Source organism: Gymnodraco acuticeps, unplaced genomic scaffold, assembly GCF_902827175.1.
Source record: "Gymnodraco acuticeps unplaced genomic scaffold, fGymAcu1.1, whole genome shotgun sequence".
In the NCBI taxonomy this organism is placed as follows: domain Eukaryota; kingdom Metazoa; phylum Chordata; class Actinopteri; order Perciformes; family Bathydraconidae; genus Gymnodraco; species Gymnodraco acuticeps.
In genome coordinates, this window is record NW_022989810.1 from 1,841,236 (window position 1) to 1,866,944 (window position 25,709).

At 42.2% G+C, this 25,709-nt stretch overlaps 1 protein-coding gene across 7 annotated transcripts in view; it reads right to left on the reverse strand.

Annotated features, from left to right (window-relative positions):
- oxr1a (oxidation resistance 1a) overlaps nucleotides 1–25,709 on the reverse strand; it is a 244,486-nt gene that overhangs the window by 14,905 nt on the left and 203,872 nt on the right. For all 7 annotated transcript variants that reach the window (XR_004570270.1, XM_034228820.1, XM_034228824.1 and 4 more), the window contains 4 exons: nucleotides 14,309–14,461; nucleotides 11,916–12,100; nucleotides 4,007–4,689; nucleotides 1,735–1,900 (listed from right to left, as the gene is read on the reverse strand). Coding sequence is in view for 6 of the 7 variants with exons in the window: in XM_034228820.1 (XP_034084711.1) it covers nucleotides 1,735–1,900; nucleotides 4,007–4,689; nucleotides 11,916–12,100; nucleotides 14,309–14,461 (1,187 nt within the window). In the remaining variant the exon portion in view is untranslated. The remainder of the gene's footprint in view (nucleotides 1–1,734; nucleotides 1,901–4,006; nucleotides 4,690–11,915; nucleotides 12,101–14,308; nucleotides 14,462–25,709) is intronic.

Genomic DNA, 25,709 nt, shown 5'->3' on the forward strand with positions numbered 1-25,709 from the left:
AGCAACCTGTGGATGAGAACAACAAATCTGTAAGGAGCAAGACTTTTGAAGTTCATAATGAATAATGAAGTGAGGGGGGATTTCAGTGTCAATACTGCACGCAGACGCTCAACACACCGCATATCCAAGGAGCATTTATAGCACCATGACTAACTGAACCTGTGTGTTTGATTCCAATGTGATTAGCAGCCTAACTCAAACCCAATAATGGACATTAGAGATGTCTTATTTAGCTTGTTGTGGTTTCCCCTTTTCCGTAGTGTGTTATATAGATTTGTTAGCATGAATATTGTCTGCAAAGCCTGAAACCCCAAAGTTTCTTCCAACCCCCCCCCCCCCCGGAACTGGCCAAGTTGTAGTCCTTTGTTCACTTCCGTAACATAATGACATCACTTTGTAACATTCACACCTCTATTGGCCAGCTCTCCAACACATTGTACGTGGTGATTTTGTCGGGGCAGGAGATCTCTAAGTGGTTGACCAATCACAACAGAGCCGGCCAGCTAACCAATCAGAGCAGACTGGGCTCTGGTTTCAGACAGAGGGTGAAAAGAGGTGCTGCAGCACAGGCAGTATGAGAACAATAAAGAGCTTTTTGAACATTAAAGCAGGAGACATGTAGCAGTAGAGACACTAAATACTAATATGAACCTGAGAATGAGCAGAATAGGACCCTTTAACTTATCAGATTCACCTGATTTTTATTATTTATTTTTAGAGCCTTTGTTTCCTTTTCTCTAAAAAGATTACATAGACCATTGTGCTGCAGTCAGAATGGCTTCTGGCTTATTATTAAATCAAGTTATTACTGCAATTGGGAATCATTCTCCATTTAAACACATTACGCATTTTTCATGTAATGTGTCTCCTGTCAGTGTGAAGAGTTCCAATGTAGAGTTATGCTGGCTTGGCAACCGTACATCCAACCGGAGCGTTCCAACTTTGAAAACCCAATAAACAAGCCATATTTCCAGTGGATAAAAATGAAACATTTCAGCGTAGGTCACAAACGCATAACAACTTTTTTGAGGATACAAAACATAGCGTTGGAAACGTGCTTATTGTTTTGGGTTGTGGCCCAGTGCAGGAATAAAGTGCATGTGTGTTTCCCTGCAGAGTGAATGAATAATACATCATTTTGTCTGGCAAAGCAGCCCAGGGAGATGGGCAGGTGCTGCATTGGGAGTCAAACCAGACAAATAATGCATATTTGATTGGTTTCAAATATTTAAAGAATTGGAAAAGAGGGGCTTCAGGGACTCAGCTGACTTTTGTAGTGGGTTATGAATATGGTAGGACTGAGTCAGGTCAACTCCCTGCAGCTCTCTTCGATTAAAATCAGTCTGCTGCACTGAAAGCTGAATAATCAGAGGCTACTATATCAGATACTCTGCTTTAAAATATTGTTCCATGTCATCAGTTAAAGCACTGGTTGTATGGTTTCAAAGACACAGTTCACCCCAAAATCTATATGCTAGAAAAATAAATAGTTCCCACATGTAACTGCATAAACAAGGTTTGTTGTTGTAAATAACTGGGTCATGATTTCTGGGAAGAGACATTGCTGTTGAGTTTTTCAAACATTTATTTTGTTGCTTTGAGCACCAAAAGCCATTAAGTTTGACAACAGGAAAGTGGGAAAATACCCTTACACCCTGATTAACTAAAGCCCTGCTATAAAGGCTACTAGAGGAATAATTTCATTGTATTCAAAAGTGATGCCAAGGAACCCACCTCTCCTGCGGCACAGCGAACCAGTACTCGTGCTTCTTGCCCTGCTGGGCGTACTGCTGCATGGAGGCGCTGGCGTTGGAAACAAACGTCTTCTTCATAGGCTTCCCCACCCGCAGACACAGGAACTTGTGAGTGGGGTGCTTCCTTCTCTCTGCAGACCCTGTACCTGGAAGTGGAAATAAACACTAAAGGTCACATACAGGTCATTTCTTTTTGTAACAAGCAGGATAAATTATTATAAGAACAAATATTGACATTTTTGGGAAAAACGCCTTTTAACTTTACTGCTGAGAGTTAGATGAGAAGATCAATGCCACTTAGTCGCTAATGGTTAGCATTCAGACTGGAAACATGTTCAAAGTCTAGCTCTTGCTTTGACACTTACGTGTTTGTACTGATGAACCAAATATAAAAAGTAACAACTAAAACAATCTAGTGAGCCTTACAGGTTTTGGTTGGCAGGTTCTGCTAACCTTGGACAGAGCTAGGCTAGCTGTTAATCCGGAAAACCCTGAGCGTTTGATCCTGTTTCAAAAGTCTGTCATAAAAAAAGTCTTCTTTATTAACTGTGTATTCATCCCCTAACACTTGCTTTATTTATGTGACCTCATCTCTATCTTCTAATACTGGCTACTTCAAGTAGCATTTAGTGGCAGAAACACAACAGATGACAGAAATAAATGGAGTGGCACACTGTAATTGATGGTGGCACTTTCGCCTGTGATACATTATCAGAGGTCGATGATAAGGCCACAGCCCCGGGAAGCTGGATGACATCACTGCACCAGTGACATTACACTGGCACATATTGTTCTCCCTGGTGTAGAGAACTAGCAACAATGCTAGACAGAATAATATGAATCATCTTTGGCAGCACACTTATTGAGACAAATTCAATTTCCAAAAAGCATTAATGCAGCTTGTTTTTCGAGGTTGCTGCTGTTACTTGTGTGGGCTGTGCTAATGTGCAGCCCTGCTCAGATCCCCGTGAATTAGAAATGCTTTAGCCGCCTGACTCTCTGTGTGACAATAATTGCCAGGGAGAAAAAAAAGCAAATCTCTCTCCCGCTGTCTCGCTCTGTTTCTTCTTGGGGAGTGAAATCTCTTTGGAATCACAACTGCGTGCCCAAAGGTTATATAGACACAAGGGAGTCTGTGAGTGTGACATACTGAGGCCACTGTCAGATAACAAGACCAGGACTGTGCCACACAGATGCTAATAAGGGATGCTGCCTTGGTTTTGGACGTATTAGCCAATTCTCTTAATTAACAGCCATTTTCTCTTTTGCTTTTTTTTTTAACTACCCAATTTCCAGGCATTCGATTTATTTCAGTCAACTGCACTTTATCTTACTTTGAAAATGATTCTATATTTATATTATCACTGGTGCAAATAGAAATTCTACTTGCTGGTGCATTTCAACGATACGTAATTTACAGCTTATGTTTTCAGGAAATCAAAGCTGGAAGACTATAGTGCGATGATGAGAAATCGGTAAGTTTAGCATGTTATTGTTATTTTAAACATTAGTATCGGCCCAGAATGCTGTTTGCTAGATGAAACCATTGGGGCTTTCTTATTCGGTAGATTTTTTTTGCAAATCATTTATGTTATTTGAAAACGTTTTCTTGAAATGATGTTACTGGAAGATGTCTTGTCCTGTATTGAACAGAGATACATAAGATCTAAACTCATCATTTAGCTATACTGAAGACCTTTGTTGGCAGGTCCAACAATCCAAAGCCCCTGGTGTGACCCTCTAATCTTCAACATGGCAGTGAACACAAAATAAGTTTATTCCAGGCTTTGAGGAATTTAGTATTTGTCTAAATCCACATGAAAGCACTCCGGAGAAGGATGTCACACATAAATAACACCTTTCTGTACGCCGCCTCAGAACCTGTTTTGATGTCGGGTTTCATCGCCGCTGTGTGTGTTTGTTGCATTATGGTGTTTGATAGGCTTTAGCTTATCGCCCAAAGGAGAGGCCCAGACCACCAGAGCCCGAGATCAAAGTGCTGCATAAAGCCCCATAAAGCCGGACTAGCTCCACCAGGCTGATAACACGGAGAGGGCTGCTGCTTGCCTTCGTCTTTACATTCCAATTACTCTCAGCAAGGCGAGTGGAAACGGAAAGGTTATCGGGAAACCAACATGAAAAAAGTGAGGAGAGGAATTCGCTTTGATAGTCCTCAGAAGATATGGATGGAGCTAAACCTGAAGCCATATTCATCACCTGTAACTATTTCTTCACTCAGTAAATGTGTTTACCCTCTGCAGAGTTCTGCGTGGCTTCATTTTGTGTCTCCTCTCCTTCCACCTTCTTCTCCTTGCCTTGCTTAGTGTCTGTTTTGGAGACGTCTGTCCCCTTGTTGGCTTCCCTCTGTGGACTGGCTGAGACAGAGGCGGTGTCTGTGGCACCGGGGGTGGCTAAGCTTTGGGACCCTGGGCGAGAGGTGCTGCTGCTGGGGCCGGGGGCCTGGCTAGTGCTGCTGCTGCTAGGGCCCTGGCTAGTGCTGCTGCTGCTGGTGGTGGTGGTGGTGGTGGTGGGGGGTGTGCTTGGTGGCTTCTCTACACTGTGCTGCTTGGATCCCATGGGGGACTGGCTTTTTGGGGCAGTGTCTGGTGGATTGTCCTCTGTGGGGGTCTTCGGCAGACTGGCGGAGCCGCGGGCGCTGCCGGGGGACTGGGACCCGGCAGTGGCGGCCCCCACCTGGGTGACGGTTTGCACGGACTCGGTGGAGGCGCCTGAGGACTTGTCCAGGCGGAGGTCCTCGTTAGACGCCTGCTCCTCCTCACGGATGGGGGACAGCTCCGACTCGGTGAAGACGTCCTCGGAGAAGGAGCCCTCGGTGCTGCGGGGGGCCGTGCTGTCGCTGGCCCCCGGCTCCCTTAGGCGCTGCTCCGGCTCCTTCTGGGAGGGGTGTCTCTCAGTGGGGAGGGGCTCCAGGTCACTGAAACAAGGAGAGGCAATAAGACACATGTAACTATATTCATAATAAAGATATATCTGGACATGTTGATATTTGTTTTACATGAAGAGGAGAGATACGTTTAACTATCATTGTTAAGATGATATGGTCTATATGAATTGTAGTGGACATTTCCACTCTATCCTGATATGTTTAAACCAAATGCTTCTCATGTGGTTAGATGTGCTGTTTTCCTCTATCCACTCTACTTCAAGGCCACAGAGCTGTTTTGGCTACTGGGTTGAGACTCACACAAAGTCACACGAGAACTTCTACAGCTCAAGGCCAGGTGTCTAATAACAATGTGACCGTGTGAAGACAGATTTCTTACCTTCCTCCCCCTTCTTGTATATAAGCTTTTTTACTCTATTGAACTGCGCACACTCGCGCAGATTATTCTATACTCTGTGGGACCTGTGTCTATATTTATTGTATTGTATATATATATATTTGAAGCTTCAAATAAATACCAGAAAGACAACTCTGTCTGATTCACCATTTATTTGATTTGATCACTCTGACTTGTACTCTACAGTATTAGGGTTTTTAGATTTCCATAACAGAATGCACCTGCCTATTGCCTGAACAAGTTAGATGCCGCCTATCACAGCGCACTGAGATTTGTCACAAATTGTAAAACACTTACTCATCACTGTACCCTGTATGCAAGGCAGGTCTGCCATCACTTACTGTAAAGAGGCTCAGTCATTGGTACACGTTTATTTATAAAGCTTTGTTGGGTAAACTCCCGTATTATATCTGCTCTCTGATAACACAGAGAGTTGCAAGCAGCTATTGTCTGAGATCACATGATGTAGTATTGTTAGATGTGCCAAGAGCAAGGACTGTCTTAGGTAAGACAGCTTTTATGTGCGCAGCTCCACTTGCTTGGAACAGTCTACAGCTAAAATTGAAACTGAGCAATTGTATTCCTCTGAATGTTTTTAAAGCAAGTGCTCTTCCTCCCGGGAAAAGATTGTCCAACTCTTGACCTGACAATCAACATCGGCACCTCAGTTGTTTCCACGACTCAGACTGCAAGGAATCTGGGTGTGACCCTAGATAACAACCTGTCCTTCACTGCAAACATCGCTGCTACAACCCGTTGCTGCAGATACACGCTTTACAACATCAGGAAGATACGTCCCCAGCTGACTCAGAAAGCGACTCAGGTTCTGGTCCAGGCTCTCGTCATCTCACGCCTAGACTACTGCAACTCCCTCCTGGCTGGTCTACCTGCATGTGCCATCCGACCTCTGCAGCTCATCCAGAATGCAGCGGCTCGTCTGGTCTTCAACCTTCCTAAATTCTCCCACACCACTCCGCTCCTCCGCTCCCTTCACTGGCTTCCGGTAACTGCTAGAATCCACTTCAAGACACTGGTACTTGCTTACCGTGCTGCGAATGGATCTGGCCCTTCCTACATCCAGGACATGGTTAAACCGTACACCCCAGCGCGTGCACTACGCTCTGCATCAGCCAAACGACTCGCTGCACCCTCGCTGCGAGGGGGACCCAAGTTCCCATCAGCGAAAACACGTGGGTTTGCTATCCTGGCTCCAAGATGGTGGAATGAGCTCCCCATTGACATCAGGACGGCAGATAGCTTGCACATCTTCCGGCGCAGACTGATAACTCATCTCTTTCGACTCCACTTCGAGCGTTAGAACTATTAACAAAGCACTTTTATACTAATAAAGGACTGGCTTTTCTAAAGCCAGTTGAGTAGCACTTGAAATGTTTGGCTCTATGAAACCTGATGTACTTATATGATTCTGTTTTCTTCAAGGTTGTGTCTTCCTGGTCGAATGTACTTATTGTAAGTCGCTTTGGACAAAAGCGTCAGCTAAATGCAATGTAATGTAAAAAAATGTAATGTGTAAGTGAAATGCTCTTTGAAACTATGGGTATTTGTAAATGTCGATAACTATGTAAATGCACTTGTAAATATGTTGTATGATACCCTCTATTGTTTTATGTTGTTTTATGTTTCATGTGGAACCTAATTGCTGCAGGTCTCCCTTGAAAAAGAGATCTATGATCTCAAGGGACCAATCTGGATAAATAAAGGTTTGAAATGAAATAAATAAATATAAAAAAAGACTGTACTGTAAGTAATGTGAGAAAATAACCCTGATGTTCACATTCCCCCCCTAACATAGTCTAAAATGCTATCTATTGATATTTTCTTCCAATATCACTGCATGTATTTGACCCATAGAGCAAACATGAGAACAAGGCTCTATATAGAAAGCCTGATATAGAAGAATGTATATTTTAATGCTGTAATGGATGTTGGATTTTGGCTTTAATGGGTTTCAGAGATGACATTTGTATTCCTAAGGGTCCAAGTGTCTGTATTTCGCCAAGACAGTTAATTACAGACTATTATACTGTATGAGCTAATGTTGAACTTTCAAGATAAAAAAAACAACTCAAAACCTTGCCCAAATATATGCCATATGCATTGAAACAGCCCAAAATAAATATTAAATAAATAAAAAGATGTCCATAGTGAGGCACAAGGGTTAACTCTTCTACAGAAAAGCCTTTGTTACAATTTGGGACCTTGGAGTGTAAAATAATTGGGAATTTATCAGAGGGTCTAATGAGAGATGCTATTAGGTTGCATTATGGGAAATGTATAATCTAGCATTTGAGGAGCTTGACCCTGGGTGTTTCTCAATGTCGAGTATGCTTGCTTGGTAGCACATGTCTTCCGAGCATCTTGCTTCAGAAGCGAGGCAAGAATACTTCCTGGCATTCGGAAAACGAAGAGTGGAACAGGTGAGCAAGTGTGCGTCATATGAGAGGCCCCGCCTTACATTTTCTACCACAGATGTGGGGAAATTGGTCCGTGCGCAAAGCATTGTGGGGATTTTCAGACCGCGGAGTCTACACATGTGCAGCCTCGAAATGTCTCCAAACGAAGTACGCCGGGCTCGGTAGAATTCCAAGTATGCTGGACATTGGAACAGTCCTTCGGCGGCACTCGATGACGTAGTATGCTTGAAATAGTGGCTCTGAAGCAGCTTTACTCGAGATTGAGAAACACCCACAAACTGAGGATAAACTGTCTTGGAGCCACATAAATATTCACAAATGCATTATTAAAAGTGAGAACATTAAAAAATGCATGCCCTTCCTTGCTAAAAGCTTTATAATAAAAATGGACGTGGTTTGTTTTTGCAGAACAATACAATTAAAGCCAAATCATTTCAGTCTAATAACAGTTGCTGATGCACAATATGCTGGAAAAACATCTGCTCCAATTCTGCCTATTGTTATTTCAAAAATGGTCCAACTATATAAAATACATTAAAAATAATAATAACTGCACAGTTTACAGATACTTCAGGAAAACATATGTTACACGAGACAACATTTAAAACAATGCTTGACTAATTTAGTTATGACCAGAATTGGTTTCAGCCTAAACATGCATTAACAACGTTTTGAAATACAGAGAGCTGCCCTGATTTTCTTAGAACAGAATCATGCTTTACTGGTTTTGATTACGATGTATGCGCACATCTAGAGGTTTGGGGCATATACGTAGTCTTTCACTGTGAAAACGTTTGCGTAAAGGTTCAGCAAACCATTTGTGCAGGGCAGGAATGGTGACAAAAGACAGCAGAAGCTCAGCTGAACTGGTTAGATGAGCTCTTTTCAAAGTAATTATGGAAAATCAGTCATGCCGTGCCTGCAGCTCAGACTCTGACCAGAGCACGCACAGCCCAACACACTGGGCAGGACTCCAGCACTAGATAAGGCTTTAAAAGCATTTGCAGAACTCATGTCCCTACTGTATATGCACCAACTTTCCAAAGATAAGGATAACATTATGTTTTTGTTTCAACATTTTATAACGAGGGTTTCTAGATACGTGCGTTTAAACACAGCTATACCCTAGAAAGCAATAGTTGGACAATTGTATACTCAATACTGTTACTGGGTTAGTGTTAAGCTAAAACAACACAGCCGCTAGAGGCTAAAAAGATAATCAAACAAATATTTAGGTTTATTTAATTGTATGCACAAGTTTTTTTTCAAGTCAACACATGAACAAATAAGTGTTTCATGCTAAATACAAATATATATATTTCTAGGAAATCTCTAATGCTTATTGCAACTATGGCAAAGTGATGTCACCCCATCAAAAGGCCCTTCACTGGGGTTACACGTAGCAGGTTGTGCTTGTACATGCATACTTTGCATTTTCTGACAATGCAGACTGTTGAAAAATATGCCTTTCAACTGGGAGGAACCCACATTGAGTATAACAGATCAGACGTTTCCTTGTTACCATCCTGCATCAGTTAATGTCTGTGCAGAAATCATAACTGAGGCTTAATGAGGGTTCAAAGACTAGCACACAGAATCACATTCACTTGTGGCCCAACTATGTGTTCAGACGGCGAGAGAGAGAAAGAGGTGAAAGGATATGCGAGTGGAAAACTATATTCAAAGACACTCAAAAGATGCTAAATTTGAATTAAGGCATGTTATAAGGCAAAAAAGCTGAAGGACAAACTAAATCATATATCAAACTTCTGTCATGCAATAATAGTGTATTTGATTCTGCCTGTCCTGTAAAGTCTTTAGTGCTTTCGCCTTCGGTTTCATCTCTTCCGACTAGTGCCAACTTGACCTATGTGTGCAGTGACGTCTAGTATAGTCAGAATGTAGTCAAACTGATGTCAGACTTAAAGTGTTAGCATGGAGTCATTATACTGTGAGGCCTGCAAACACTGCTGTCCTTTCTTTTACACTCCCTGTTCAGCTTAGTTAGACCTAAGTAGTTTGTCACACACACACACACACACACACACACACACACACACACACACACACACACACACACACACACACACACACACACACACACACACACACACACACACACACACACACACACACACACACACACACACACACACACACACACACACAACACACACACACACACACACACACACACACACACACACACACACACACACACACACACACACACACACACACACACACACACAGCAGCAATGTCCTTCAATCTTAACACTTATATTGTTATCATTCGCATTTGTTGCTGAATACTGATTATTGTCTATCACATGACACAGCAGGGATAACAGCTGGGCCCGCTCATTGTCAATATCTGCTCCACATACAACACTCTTCCAGATAAATACCGAGCTGCTCAGACCCTAATGCCACCAGAACAAACCGCAAACAATAACTTCATACGGTTCCACTTATACCAGACTAGATTTGTCCTTTCATATACTACAACAACAACAACAACAACAACAACAACAACAACAACGAAACAATTTAAACCAAGAAAAGAAAAACTCAGACAAATGTGTGGGAGGAAACAACAGTGAATCCTCTGAAGTGGCTGCTTCCTAGTGCATAAAGAGGTGAACAATCACAACGTAGGAGGGTGAAGGCATACTTCATTAACCCTGCTGTAATTGCTGTTTCCTTTTTATTTCGGTATGTGGGGGGAAAATTAAACAGAAAATTGCCTGATGCAATCTGACAGTGTGAGCACTAGACAATGACAGCGATTATCACAAGGTTGCTGCATTTCTGTGAGAGTGGGAGAAAGACTTTCAGAATTAATTTGTTGGGAAAGTATACAGCATTCTTAAAGAATGCATGTAAGAGTCAGTGTTTATATTACTTCGAAAACAACTTTTCTGCTGTGGCTGACCAGTGTAAACGGCCCAAAACACTTACATTAGGATAAACACGATGCACTTTCAAAAACAATGAAAATATAAAAACACAAATGTCCCAAAACACATGCACACGAAGAGACATGTAGCGCCTTCACACCGCAGTACTTTTCCCCCTTTAGTTCCGATATAGTTCAGAAATGTCGCATTCACACCAAAAAGAGCCGGAACAAAAATGAGTTCATCAGAACCTTTATTAACCCCTTTTCCGTCCCTGCTAGAGAGCAGGTACTTTCATGGGAGAAAAAGGTTCCTATGTCTGATTGGCTGGGCGGAATGCAAACCACGCCCCGTAAAACTGAAGCCGCCATTTTATTATCCTTGCATTAGCATTATTAGCATTAGCATTAGCCCAGCGCACAAATGCAGAGAGACTAACTTATGGCAACACAAAATAAAACATGGGAGTGGTGGAGATGAGGAGGTGTCGGCGTTCTGGCGATTTACTCGGAAGGCTTCAGTAGAAGCTGCTGGGAGTCCCAGCAGCTTCTACTGAAGCCAGTCCCTAACTCCGGGGACTTCGGGTGGCAGTATACGCCGTGAAGTTGTTTGCGGCCTGCCAGTAAACCCAAAGCAGAAGAAGAAGTGATGTCAGCGGCTTCATTTGCCTAATCTTCCCCAGGAACTTATTCCGGTGTGAACGCAATCTGTACTTAGTTCATGAGAACTAAAGAGTTCTCATGTTCATGAGAACTAAAGAGTTCTCATGTTCATGAGAACTAAAGAGTTCTCATGAACTAAGTTCTGATGAACCTTTGTGGGAAAAGTACTGCGGTGTGAAAGTGCCTATGTTCACCAACTTGACAACACATGCGCAGAATTTAGAATACATTCACCAACTTAATGAAACACGCGCAGGGTTTACTAAAAGCGCTGCATAAACTAAACGTTGCAAGAAGCTCAAAACCAACAGAAATAGGGACACTAAAAAGTGATTCACACAGCTGGGACCGGAGAGCTTGTCAACATTCAGGGATTATAAGGTTGGCCAACTGTTGTTTAATAACAGTGTTTTGTTTGAAATGACTAAGTTAGCTATGTGAGCTATCTAGCTTAACGCAGATCTACAATGATACTGGAGGGTATCATACAATCACATTGTTAAAATAATCAAATTAAACGCACATTTTAGGTAAGTTTCAAGGGACAGTGACAGTTAGTGTTAGGTCCAACTTTATCGTCTCCTAACGTCAACAAGCGCTCCGGTCCCGGATGTGTGCATCACTTTTCAGTGTCCTCGTTTCCGCTGTATTTTGTGAGCCTCTTGCAGCGTTTTGTTTATGCATCACTTTTTAATAAATGCTGCGCATGTTTAGTTAAGTTGGTGAAGATGTTTTTTTTTTGCATTGTTTTTAAAAATGCAGCGTATTTCTCCTAATGGAAAAGGTTTTGAGTTTTGTAACGTGTTTGCACAGGTCGGCCACCATATATTTCAGTACATATTGAAGAACAACGTTTTCATACTCAGGCACAGCCTCTCTGATCTTGGGGTCGGTGATCTCCTTGCAGACGGCGACAGACTGCACTTCCTCCAGAGGACACATGATGCCGTACTCCTCGCACCCGTGGGCCTGAACCAGGGGATCCATCCGGTGGGGGTCGAACATGATGTTGTTGGGTGTCACCAGCAACACCCCGCTCACCGCACCCTGAGTCAACACAGGGAAAAAAGAGAGGGATGGGTGAGAACAAATGGGATCCATTATAACAGCTTAGAATGTCTATGTAGCACCAAAAGATGATCAAAAGCACCTCTGTCACATAAACCACTGAGAGGCAAATCAATTTGAGACCGCAGATGTCCTAAATCAAGTAGAAGGTATCGACTGCCAGCAGTGGACACTTCAGAGCTTTCGTTTGGTACCTAGGAGTGAATCAGCAGTTCAATACCATGGATCTGTGTGTGTGTCTGCGCACTCATGCACGTACACATGCAAAATCTGCAATCAAAATCAAACTTTATTCATAATGTCCAAAATATTTAATTTTATATTGGCTTAAAGTTGGGGTAGGTAATTTTGGAGAAACCAGCTCGAGTGCGCTAGAATTTGAAAATACACAGCCGGAAGAAATCTGCCACTTCCTTACAGAGCCCCTCCTCCAACACACACGAACGCGCACATGACCAATGAGGGCACGAGATAAGTTTGTGCACAGATGGAAGGCTGACAGGCAGGTAGGCCATCCAGTTACTTTAGCCGGGCCGGCTCAGATGATTGGTCGTGCTTTTTACAGTACTACGGCTTCCAGAGATGATATTATTTTATATATTTATTGTCAAAGCATTTAATGTATTCATTGCTATCGGGATGTTAAGAGCATTCCATTGAATATAACAAAAAGTGTTTCTGAAGTGAATTACCTACCCTACATTTAAAGTGGCTTCACAGCCTGTACAGCATTCAAGACCCTCTGACCCTTGCATTAGACAAAGATAAACTCCCCAAAAAAACAACCAAATCACATTCAAAACCAGATTGAAAAAAAAGCAGAAGTAACGAACAGATCTGAGAAAAACATTTAACTGTACTGAGGAGCATTTGAGATGCTGCATTTAGATAACTTGGTTAAAATCACTTTAAGGAGCCGCAGACTCCCTGGTTATGGGCCATCAGAACAACATTAAGTATACACAGCAGAATTAAACCGCCGTCAGCGGGAGAGATGCTTCTCTTCATGTGCCGCTCTACAGGGTCATTCATTTTGGCTCATCAGTGTTTGCTGGGCTCTAATTTTAACCTCCTACCAGATTTCCTAACAGAAACGCATCTTTTTTATGAGACATGTGATTTTAACACATTTTGTTGTATTGATTTTCTCTTCCGCTGCCTTGTTTGTGTCTGCCTCAGGTAGTGATTTCATATATTGCAGGGAGAAAACACATAATTAGCAACAAACACAACAAGATTATTATGTTTTCATGTTACAAAATCCTCTTAAAAAAAGGTTCATCTCAGGCAGCACAGTGTTCTGGATTCTCATCTGCTATAGTTGAGTACTCATGTATTATTGTGAGTGTCAATGGCTGAATCTCAATAGAAGCACTTGCTCTTCTAAGGTATTGATGGTTTTACAACACAGAAACACAAACACAAAGTTTTATTTATGGGGGCATTTCTTTTCTTTTCCTTTTAATTCCCAATCTATACAAAAGCCTTTTGAAATGTGAAGTGTGTCACGTCCCTGCAGCTGGCAGCTGTTCTGTATGATTATAGAAGTAGTTTGATACCAATACTACCACTTCTTTCCTTTTTTACTCCATCACTTTCAGCCAACATTTTTGCTCTCGTCTACAGCAGCTGTCTGTCACATGACCATCAGCAAATAGAAGGAACCTTACCAAGGGGCCATACTCATAACAGTTTGGATATTTTAAAAAGGGGCCCTATTTTGCTTTTTGGGGGGGTTTTCCTCTCCTGTAGTGTTCTATAGGTTTTCGTGCATTTAAAATGGTCTGCAAATGCTAACATCCCTGTGTTCCCTCCAGAGGGAGTTTCTCCCCCCCCCCTGCTCGAAACGCCTCAATTGGTCTCCGTATTCTTCCATAACATAGTGACATCACTATGTCACTGCGCTTCTATTGGCTAGCGCTCCAACACATTGTACGTGATAGAAATGTCCTGCCCCTTAGCCTAAGTGGTTGACCAATCACAGCTGAGCCAGCCAGCTAACCAATCAGAGCAGACTGAGCTCTGGTTTCAGACAGAGGGTGAAAAGAGGTGCTGCAGCACAGGCAGTATGAGAACAATAGAGCTTTTTGAACATTAAAGCTTGGAGACTTGTCACAGTAGAGACACACAATACAAATATTAAACCTGACAATGAGCATCATAGGGCCCCTTTAAGTTGGATCTCACCATTGCACCAGTGATGTACTTGCAGTTGATCTTGAGGAACTTCTCTGTGAGGGCCTCTTCCTCCTCGGAGGTGGATGACACCCCTCTGGACTGGCGAAGGGCGGAGAACACGGGAGGGTGAGCGGCATCTGGTCTGGGGGGGCCATCGGAATCCTTTGGGATGCAACGGGAGGGGGTGTGGACACCATTTGTTAGTTCATACTCTAACATTAACCATATTCTGTTCTTTAGGCTGAACAAGCTCTCCTTTCTCACAGCAAACCGAAAAGAGAACATTTGATAGTCTGGGGTTAAGTGATGAATCCACTTTATCCCAGTGCCTACACATCTATATGAATGCATCATGTCCAAATCTCTAAATAGCATTCAAGCAAACAGACTAAATAATAAGCACTGCGGAAACAACTAAGCTTGGTTCACTTGGTAATACACGCTGTAAGTCATTTGCGTCTCATTTCATCAAACTAATGCGTTTGAGCCTCCAAATGTAGTGTCTATATATAAACAGATATTTACTGCACAGCGGGACAATCGGATTAAAAGCAACCCGATGAATGTGCCTCCTGTGTGTCTGTGCTTCAAACGGGCAATTAGGTGAAAAACTTTCATATGAGACCGAAGATTTCATTTCATTTAACTTGATGCCTGGTTAGTGTTATTTGGACTCAATGTGCCCTAGAATCAGGGGAGGGGTTTGAAGCTGTTGAGCCAGACTGAGGCACATTTTTATGTTTAAACATTTAAGCCCTACTTTTCTCTAAGAACAAACTCCTCATGATAACTATTGTTACCATTGTTGATTCACTTTGATGCCAGAAACTGAAAATATTATTTAATATAAATATTAAAACATGAAATCATTTCAAATGATTGCTGCCATTTTAAAACTCTAAACAGCCTATTATAATAGACGGATTATGACACAGTGGGGCTGCTGCACACACATGTTTGTGGTCATTTTGTGCCTCAGAGTTATTTTATTGACTTTCTAACTCTAACAAGGGGTCCAGGGGTGGATTCATACAGTAATCCATCATTGAAACAAACAAGCTAACTATCTATCACCTTCTGAGGTTTGGGGTCGGTATTTAAGCAGAAGCAGTTTATACACTACAAGCATCTGTCTAAGTTTGTGTGAGTGAGTGCATTGGTGTATTCTTCATGCATATGGACACATCGACTAGGAGAATCCACAATAAAAATAGCCTTAAATAATAATAAAAAAACCTGTGTGTGCCTAAATATGCAAGCATTGTATACTTTTGCGTGCAGCAATTTTTTTTTAAACAAATATATATAAATGTTTTGACTGTAATGATGACAGCAACACTGTGAAATAATAATATTAAAAGATCATTTAAAATGTTATGCTGATATGAGAATGATTTTTATATTTTTGACATTGGAGAAAAAGGCTATCAAACATGTGGCTTTGCCCAGAAATTCTATATTATAGATGAAAATGTTTAACTTAAATATTATTTATGTTTCTCTTTTTCCTACAACTTTATTATTATCATTTATAATAATTATTGTATTTTATTAGATGTGTTTCTTGATTTTTAACAAATTCAATAATGTATATATGTAAATGTAGGTATGTAGATGTAAGGGTTTATGGAATTTATTAGTAATTCTGTACTTTGGATAAGTCTGTGTTTCGCCAAAAACATGGGGGGTGTGTGTTATAGTGCGTCTTTTGAACCGCATCTGTGCTTTATTGCATTTTATATCACTTTATATGCCATTAAAAAGAGTTTTTCCAAAAACAAACAATTAAATCCCAAATATTTCCTTTCACAATAACTCTTGTTTGCCTGCAATCTGCCAGATGCTCAGCGCCGAGAAGCAGCGCAAATGATGTCTCAACTATGTTGTTCTAATGCATGTTGACACACACCCTAAAAAGGCACTTTGTTACTGCTTCTTCATCTCAGCCATGGTAACAGAGCAAGCTGCCACAGATGGTGTGTCTGCTGGGCTGGAAACACAAGGGCTGGTGGGTTTGGTGTTTCTACTAGTGGCCTGTTGCCATGCAATATCTGAGACTGACTGAAGTGTGTCTTAATAACCATCCGCAGGGACAACTGTCTGACCGGGAGACATTTTGTGGGACAGAGCAGAATGCAGGATGGGCTTTCTGTGACACTGAACCACTGCTGGGGGAGTCAGGTCGGATGGAAATAAGTCACGGATGGAGGGAAAAAAGAGGGATGAAGAATGCATTGTAGAAACTGTAGCAGAAAGCAGTGCAAAGCTGTGGTGGAGAAATAAAAAGACAAGGAAATAAAGGGAGCTAAAGGCAATGAAAGAGAGTGATTGGAGTGAGGACAAAGAACAAAAGGGAAAAGGAGGACAGAGAGGAGTGTGTGGGAGTTATAATCGAGGGGGATTTGGACGGTGGAGAAGTGCAGTGAAGAGCTTAGAGAAGAGAGCCCGAGCCCACTTTCTGCTGCTCCTGACTCCCACCCCCACACTTCCCTCTCTCCGTCTCCCCGTGCGGTCCACAAACAGCCTGAGGCTACTGACCCGCACCAGCAGCCCAGACACAGCCAGGGAGGGCTGGGGGGGCCGGGCCAATCTGCTACAGCCAAAACAAGTCTCTACGTACAAGCCGAGGAGAAGGAGACCTAATGTCAAAGAGAGGAGCTAAAAGTAAAGTTTCAAGAACACCATTAAAACAAAAACAGAGCAGGATCCCTGATCTGAGGACCAGCTGTTATGAGGACAACTTTTTCTCTTTTAACCAGCTTGTCATCCACTTAAACTGAGCACACCTCACCTACACAACTGCACTTAATCGCTCCACTTCACAATGACTCATCCACGCACACCTTCCTGCTCCAAGGTTAAATATATGCAGCCTTTTCCACCTAGAAAGTTAACACTGACTAGAACACACCTGGGATACACAAGTAGTCCACATGTGCGGCAGACACCTGGGTTGAAATGAGCAGCTAGTGCATCAAAACATGTCCTCCCTCATAGAGATGCACAACAAACACATAATTATTTCTCATTAGATCTGGCACATGTCAGAAAGGGGTGTTATGGGTTGGCAACATAACAACATCCATCATAGACTCCACATAAAGCACTGTGGAGATGCGCTCACTGTCCATCAGCTGACAGCTGTTGCACACAAAGCGATGGGTTATGACTTATTTGGGTAAAATGCCAAATGTTGACTTGCAAAGCAAACACATAATAGTGTTGCAATGCACTTATGTTGCTGTGTGGGATGATGAGAGGAAATACTGGGAATAAAAGAGAGATTAAGTTGGTCTGTTTAATTGGCTGCCAATGGTGGCATATTGTCAAAAGCTGACAATCTGTCCTTTTATTCATCTTTTAATGTGAATTTTAGTTGGAAAATTCCTCATTTCCACCCGAGGTAGTATCCTTAGACAGAACCTGCAGAGTCATGGTACATCAGTGACTCATCACCTGATCCAAAGCCTCAATCATGTCTCACAAATCAAGCTGCCAACTCCTCTTCCCCATGACTACCTGCTCTGCCTTCTCCTTCCTGCTGCACGCTGATATTGGCTGCTTCTGCTGCTTTCTCCCCCAACAACCTCACCTCCAGCACCAACTATTGTAACTGCGAGCATGTTGGCATTCTGACATTAGCATTCAGCTCAAAGCAATGCTGGGCCTCAAAGGGTTGCTGTGCACTCAAACAGTGTAAGGTTGACTGACCAGATCCCCTACCAAACTTCAAATCCTGCATCTCCGAACACACGGGAACACTAGCCAGTGACCAGAGGAACTTCAGATCATACTGGGATTATACTGGTAAAGTATTTCTGGATTTAATACATTTAAAAGTACATTATTATTCCAAAACTTTATGGAGTGAACACTGCAATGCGTTTCAATCTGAATATTTCACTCTATTTGGTACAGCGGTGGATACTTAACGGATCAATAACGTTTTATTCTATGGAAGGGAAGACAGCATTACCCTGCCACAGCCAATGCTCATATTTCAAGTGAAGATTGCTTTCCCGGGGTGCTGCTTTCTTTGCCCTGAAGTCCTTTAATATATGACCAGTGTTTGTCCTGCACTGGCCTCCTTGAAATCCAATATTTTTCAGCTGCTGCTGGAGTTTGGTATTGTGAAGGATGATTCTAAACTTGCCCGTCTCTTTATTATGACCCATAATAACCTTCAGCTTTATGCAGACTTTTCATACAAATCTGTTAACCTGTACAGATATAAGGCAAGGTAAGGTACTGTAATTAAAGGTAAGGTAATGTGAGTCAAAGTAAAGGCAGTTAAAGTAAGGCAAAGTTCGGTACTGTGAGTGGAAGTTAAGAGGAGGTAAGATAATGTGAGTGGGAGGTAAGAGGAGGTAAGATAATGTGAGTGGGAGGTAAGATAATGTGAGTGGAAGTTAAGAGGAGGTAAGATAATGTGAGTGGAAGTTAAGGCAAAGTAAGGTAAGGCAAGGTAGGCTAAATTGAGTCAAAGTAACGGCGAGGCGAGGTATTATAAAATCAAGGTAAAGGCAAGGTTTGGTAATGTGAGTCAATGTAAGGCAAGGGGAGTCAAACTGGAGGAAAGGTTATATAGAGTCAAAGTGAGCTCAAGGTTAAGTAATGCGAGCAAAGTAAAGTAAAGACAAAGTAAGGTCATGTGAGTCAAAGTGAAGGTAAGGTGAGGTCGTAGAGAAGAAACAGTGTAGAGAACTAACACAACCTCAGGTAGACCTCATTGGAGGTAAGCCAAGACTTGGCAATGTCCTGAAGTGACCAGATTCCAGTCAGTCTTGGTAACGGGATTTATTTCAGCGTGTATTACATCAAAGGGAGGGAAAAGGCATAGTGAGTCTACACTGGCTAGAGAACTGAAATCCAAAGATGAAAGAGCTGCTGTGAGTAAATGCTGTGTGCGTGTGTTGGGTGTGTGTGTGGAGATTAGGAAGGAAGGTAGCATGGAAAATCGACAAACAGGAAAAGAGAAGCTGAGGTGAGGTGAGAAAAAGGAGAGGAGGGGAGCTGGGCAAAATAAGGTGTGACGGGGCCACCAGGAGCTGGCCAGTGGAGGTGGGCGGAGCACGGCATCAGTGATCTTCTCTACAGGAGGCTGTGGGGGGGGGGCTGACACTGATGCTGCAGACCGGAGACGAGCGAAACTGTGTTAGATGAAAGTGGTGGTCGGGCTACAGAAATCAATATAAAAAACTGAAAGTAGCTGAGGCTTTGTGAAATATGGCTTCTATCCAAGCAACAGAGCCATATTAAAGGTCAGAGGCAATATATCAATAAGAGACTGTAATATTACACATACAATACAAACATTCTAGTTCCTATGTATATGACACGTGGTATTATCTGTTGTAAATGTTATGCATATTAGTTGATTTCTCTCTTATAATAAAGATTTCAGAGAGGAAGGCTGCAGGTGCCACATGGCTTTGACCTTGTCAGTGACACATGGTGCAATCGGAAATCAATCCAGAGCTCCACCTTGTGGGCATGGCTGCGTTCTGCAAGAGGGAGCACAAACGGTTGGGTTTCATCAAATGTCAGTAGGCAGAGGTCACCAAGCACAGTCGGTGCTGATATTAATATCCCCAAAATAACTGCTCAATATGCACAGAGACTGTGGTGAGCACATACACTTGATAGGTCCTTAAAGAACAGCAGCATTTAAAAATAAATGCATTTTTAACATCCATAGTTGTTACAAAGATTCTGCATATGTTTATGTTTTCTTTTTGCGAATATGTTCTGAGGTTAGAACAGAATTTTCGCACACTCAAAAGAATGAATGATTATATGTTTGTGCAAGAAAATCCATTATTGCATTATCTTCAATTCCACTGTTCTCTAATATTGCATTTTTATTTACAATAATATTAGTTGATAATTATTTTACAAAGCACTATAGTTTTTACAAATGAAATATAGGTTGGTGCTCCACCTGTTTACATTTAGTTTAGGTCATTTTGACTTCATTCTATAAAGTTATTTTTTTTACAATTGTATGTGTGTGCACACTGGCCTGTAGTCTCGTGCTATTACATTTTATAGACATGCACTTTGTATTAACAATAACGATGGGATACATCATTATAAAGACACAGGTACGGACATGAATCAGAGGTAGACTTGAACCTTCACCAAGAACAGATTTAAAACCAATCCTAGGAAGATATTAGTTCATAATTCCCAATTTCTGTAGACGTTATTTCACAAGATTTTCATTAAAACTGTCATAATAGCTCCTGGATTTTCAGAAATGAAACCCTCACCTGAGTGAGATCATCACAAATGTAGCACACCACATATAGGCAATCTAAACTGGTTCTACTTCCTCCATCACTAATTTTAGATCACAACCCAGTGGAAGAAAGGAAGGAAGGACGGAAGGAGGGAGGGAGGGAGGGAGGGAGGGAGGGAGGCATAAGAGGTGCCAAAAGAGGAAGAGACAGAGAAGGTCACAGGAGTAGCTGTGCCACCACGGTGAGTAATCATGCATGTTGGTGTGGATGTGTCAGTACAAGCATGAGGAGGGCCTGGGTAGGACAAAGAGGACGCGCCTGCCCACACAGATGACCAGGGAGCAAGCACGCCACTGAACCGATGGCTGCCAAATAATCCAACGACAGCACGGCCGCCAGCCGGAAAGTCAGCCAGTTACCCGTGCACACACGTGCACACACGTGCACACACGTGCACACACGTGCACACACGTGCACACACGTGCACACACGGGCACACACACACACACACACACACACACACACACACACACACACACACACACACACACACACACACACACACACACACACACACACACACACACACACACACACACACACACCACACACACACACACACACACCACACACACACACACACACACACACACACACACACACACACACACACACACACACACACACACACACACACACACCACACACACACACACACACACACACACACACACACACACACACACACACACACACACACACACACACACACACACACACACACACACACACACACACACACACACACAATGATACATAGCTGCAAGATGTGTTACTTTTTGCTGCCAGTACCAGCAGGCAGAGCAAAAGCAGGAAGACTGTTCAGGGCTGCCTTCTCCCTCACAAGAGCTCTGAACTACATGGCTGGTTTTCTGCAATACCTTTACCTTATTAACTGAAACATGGGCACAAGTGCATCAAAGCATATGATGATTAGATTTGACTCCTCTGTCAAATAAGCCCTTTTCTCTTCTGCTTTTTCAAAGTGGTAATTTATGGGTATTCATACATAAGACGTTATATATTTAAACTAGTTTCAGCAACTACAGGAATAATACAACTTACCTAAACCTCATTGTTTTTGTTATCTTCAATTAAAGAATAATGTCCAACAGCACCTGTAACTTTAGAACCTGATAGATTAGATGTGTGATTGATGTCAATGTTTAACACCAAAAGCTTCTCCATGTATGAAACAATATATGAACCCACTCAGGTGTGTTATAGTAAACATGTTGATGCTGTTAAAAGGTGTTAAACAGGTTTAACTATTCAAAAACAAACCCCACATAATCTTCCAGGAGGTGTTTGTCGAATCTGGTAAATCTAAATATGCTTTAGGCACTTTTAAAAACTAGACAATGAGACTTTTGAAGGTATGTAAGAAAAAGAAAAACCGATTCATTTGATTTATTACCTCTCTCAATACTTACATTAAATGTCCCATGTCATGCTTTTCCGGTTATTACCCGTCCCCTTGTGTGTTATGAAGGTTTTTCTGCATGTAAACGGTCTGCAGAGTCACAAACCCTCAAAGTACACCCTGTAGCGTAAAACTCTAACACAGAAAAGACCTGTCTATGCTGCCCCAGAACGCCTCGTTGGAGATTTCTCTTTTTCCACTGGTTTCTTCCTGGGTACTGTGACGTGCCCATACCCAAATGGACCCATTAGTTCAAATGGACTAATCCGTGGAGCTCCTCACACACACACACTCTCAGCAGCGAAACTGTGACGCGCTGGGGGTGCTAGTGGAGCCTCGCACCGGAGAAACTGTGGCGGGCTTACACTGTAGGTGCGCCACGTTTGGGGGTGCGGGGGGGGGGAGGTTGCGGGTGCTAGTGGAGCCTCGCAGATGCGGGTGCTGCAGCCCCCTCAGCACCCCCCCCCCTTCCCGCGCCCATTCGCGCTGTCTTGCTGTCTCGCAGTCTCGCAGACCCCACGCAGCAAGCAGGAAATGAACCCAGCTCACACTGTCCGCTCCTCGCAGCAGCGAGCCGCGCAACGTCCCGCCAACACGGCACCCAGACCCCACGCAGCATTCTCATCTGTTTGTCATTACTGGTGTCATTTTCTGGTTGCTATCGCCATTGTAACACATAATCACTGATGTTCAGCTGTAACGGTGGTAGACTCATCAGAACAGAGTGGGCGGGCTGACCAATCAGAGCACAGTGGGCTCACAGGGAGGGGGGGGGCAGGAGCACCAACAAGCCGTTTAGGACAGAGAGTGAATACACATACTATACAGAGATGCTGTTTGAGAAACCAATGTGAGTTTGGAAAATTGCACAATATAAATCTATTCTAGTAGACCTCAACAATGGAATTATGATCAGTAGAAATGGCCATGACATGGGACCTTTAAGGAGTTTATTGGTTAAGGTTATTGTTTATTTTAATTCTTGTTCAATACATTATGATGATCAAATGTAAATGATGGTCCTAAAACAGACGATAAAGAAATATGAGTTTTAAGCTATTGTAGCTACCTTATGATTGACAAGTAGCTACCTCGGTGTAGCTACATAGCATCACTATCATAGCGTTGTCGTTATCAGTGATGGGTAAAAGGGAATTGTTTATTTTCCTGTATTTAAAACATACTGTGAAGGTAGTTAAGGTATTTCTGTTGTGTGTTCAAATGTGATTTTTTTGTAAATTTTTCCTGGTACGTACATAACAAACAACACTGTTTTGACTAGCCAAAAATGTGCTTCTGAATGTATATTCCAGACAACATGAGGTACAGATGCAGCTTGCTAATCAAGCTAGCTAGTTGAGGCTAGAATTAGCAGCTGAAAAGTACCTCTTCACAGTAACTAAGTCCACACTTCTTGTATACAGTCTATGAATTGACTTCACTTAAAAGAGTTCACTGACTTTATGGCCCTTGTATTCATGTGCCAGTCACATCAATTTTAATGTTAACTTTTCATATAATTTGTGTTCTATATTTTTCAAAAGGAACTTTTCTTTATCATGCGAACTTTGTGTTTTCAAAGACTTCATTTTACTCTTGTTTCTTGCGTACCGTCTTTTTATGGAAAACTAAAGCATACAACAGTGTGATTGCTAGCACAGTTTAAACAAATGTATATGATTTCCTTTATGATTTAAATGAATAGCCGCACAAAGTATTCTGCAGTGACTGATATGTTTTAATGGCTATGATGATTTGACAGGCTATTTGAACAGCTAATAGCTTTTTTTAAAGGTCTCCTGCTAGATCCGACTCTTTTTATATCCAAAAGTAAAAGAGAAGCATCTGAAAGTAGTTTCTCCTCAAAGCACTCATCTTCATCAGGGTTACACCAGCTATTACTGCACACCTACCAGAACCATTTATTTAGATAATATCCTCACTGAGCACCAAAATTGGCTTGTAATTAAAAGAGGCAGGGGATTCTGGAGTAAAAAAAGGAAAAGAAGCCGAGTGAGTTATGAAGGGCCTTCCTGTGGTTTAAAAATCAAACAGCACCTGGATGCTGCTCGCTTCGGTATGGAAGAGAAAGAGATAGGAGTGTGCAGGCAGACACACAAACATGCAGAGTTGACAGATACAGACACTTTCACACACAACGCCTCCGCAGAGCTGGCACATCGGGTGAGGTAACGTTCCCTCCTTTCTGCCTTCCAAGCACACTTCCTCTGCCTGGAATAATTGCTGCCTGGCTGCTCGTCTGGGAATGGGAGCCACTCTGTTCATTAGTTGCTCTAAATACCAGACACGGCATCACTTTTAAAGGCTTAATTTCACTGCAGTCCCAGCCCCTCTCTCTGATCCTCACCCGTCGAGAGCCACAGAGTACGCTCCCGTTCTAAATGACCTAAATAGATAAGCAGTAAATGAACGGGGGCCTTTTCTTTTGGAAACCGGGGGGAGAAATTAGCGGCCAGAGATGAGAGCAGAGCGCTGGAGGTGGGAGGGAGCCAAAGTGACAGTGATGGCGATGCAGAAAGCAGTATCCATTTTCTTACAAAAGAGGCAAAACAAGACGTCTGTTTCCATGGAGACCAGCAAACAGTCATATTTCTTAAGGGACCACTGGGCTTCCTGCGGCGCTTAGTGATTGGCTCATTCAGATGCTGCAGACACAGGACCCGAGGGAGAAGGCTTACACTACTGCTGTTAGAGCGGTGAGGACAGGATGTGTTCCGCTGGACGGACCAGACCTGAACACACTTCAGACACAAACTACATGATGCCTCTGACCTGCAGATCCTTCCTATTGCTAATGTGACACTAGCTGAGAGGGATAAGTATGGAAAATGAGAGGTGACGTAATGTACATCTGGCCGTACATCAGAGCAGGAATAAACCTAAAGAGCAGCATGTAACGACATCATTATAAATCAATCTGTTTATTATATTCTAAATTGTTTAGTCTAGAAAATAGTCCAAAAAAAACATCCTAGTGTCTCAAAGTTCAAGCTGATTTTTTGTATTACGATTTTTTTCTTAAACCCAAAGTTTTTAACTTCAATAGGACAGAAAACATGGAAAGCATTATATTTGAGAGGCTAAAAGCTGCATTTTCTGCCATTTACTCATTTATTCCACACATTACTCCGTATCTTTTGTACTGTATTTATTTTACTGTACAGTATTTCATATTTTTTTATTTCATATTTTTTTATTTGAAATAAAACTTACTGGCACCATTATGTCACTTGCACTATTGTATTTCTTTATTTCCCAGTTTGTCTTAAATATAGTATGTGGCACTGTTGGAGGAGGTTGGGACTGTAGATTTGCATTAAATACAATTAAACTATACTGTAGCTGTTATAATAAAAACAAATAAAGCCTTTGAATCTTTGAACCTTTTTGAATCAATTATTCAAATAGTTGTAGATATTCTTCTGTCCATAGACTTATCCTTGCAGCTCTACCCCAAAACAACACTAAAGTGAATGTCGTCATCACTTCTTAAACCATGCACTTCGAGGTGGACAGAAACACATCTGGCTACATGTGCAAATGCAATGCATCTCCATCATCATGTAAACTACAATCATGAATCAAACCAAACTTGGTGTCTGCAGCTTGGATACTAAATAAGCGCCATGCATTAGCAGAGACAGTTGTTCTAATAGCCCATTTC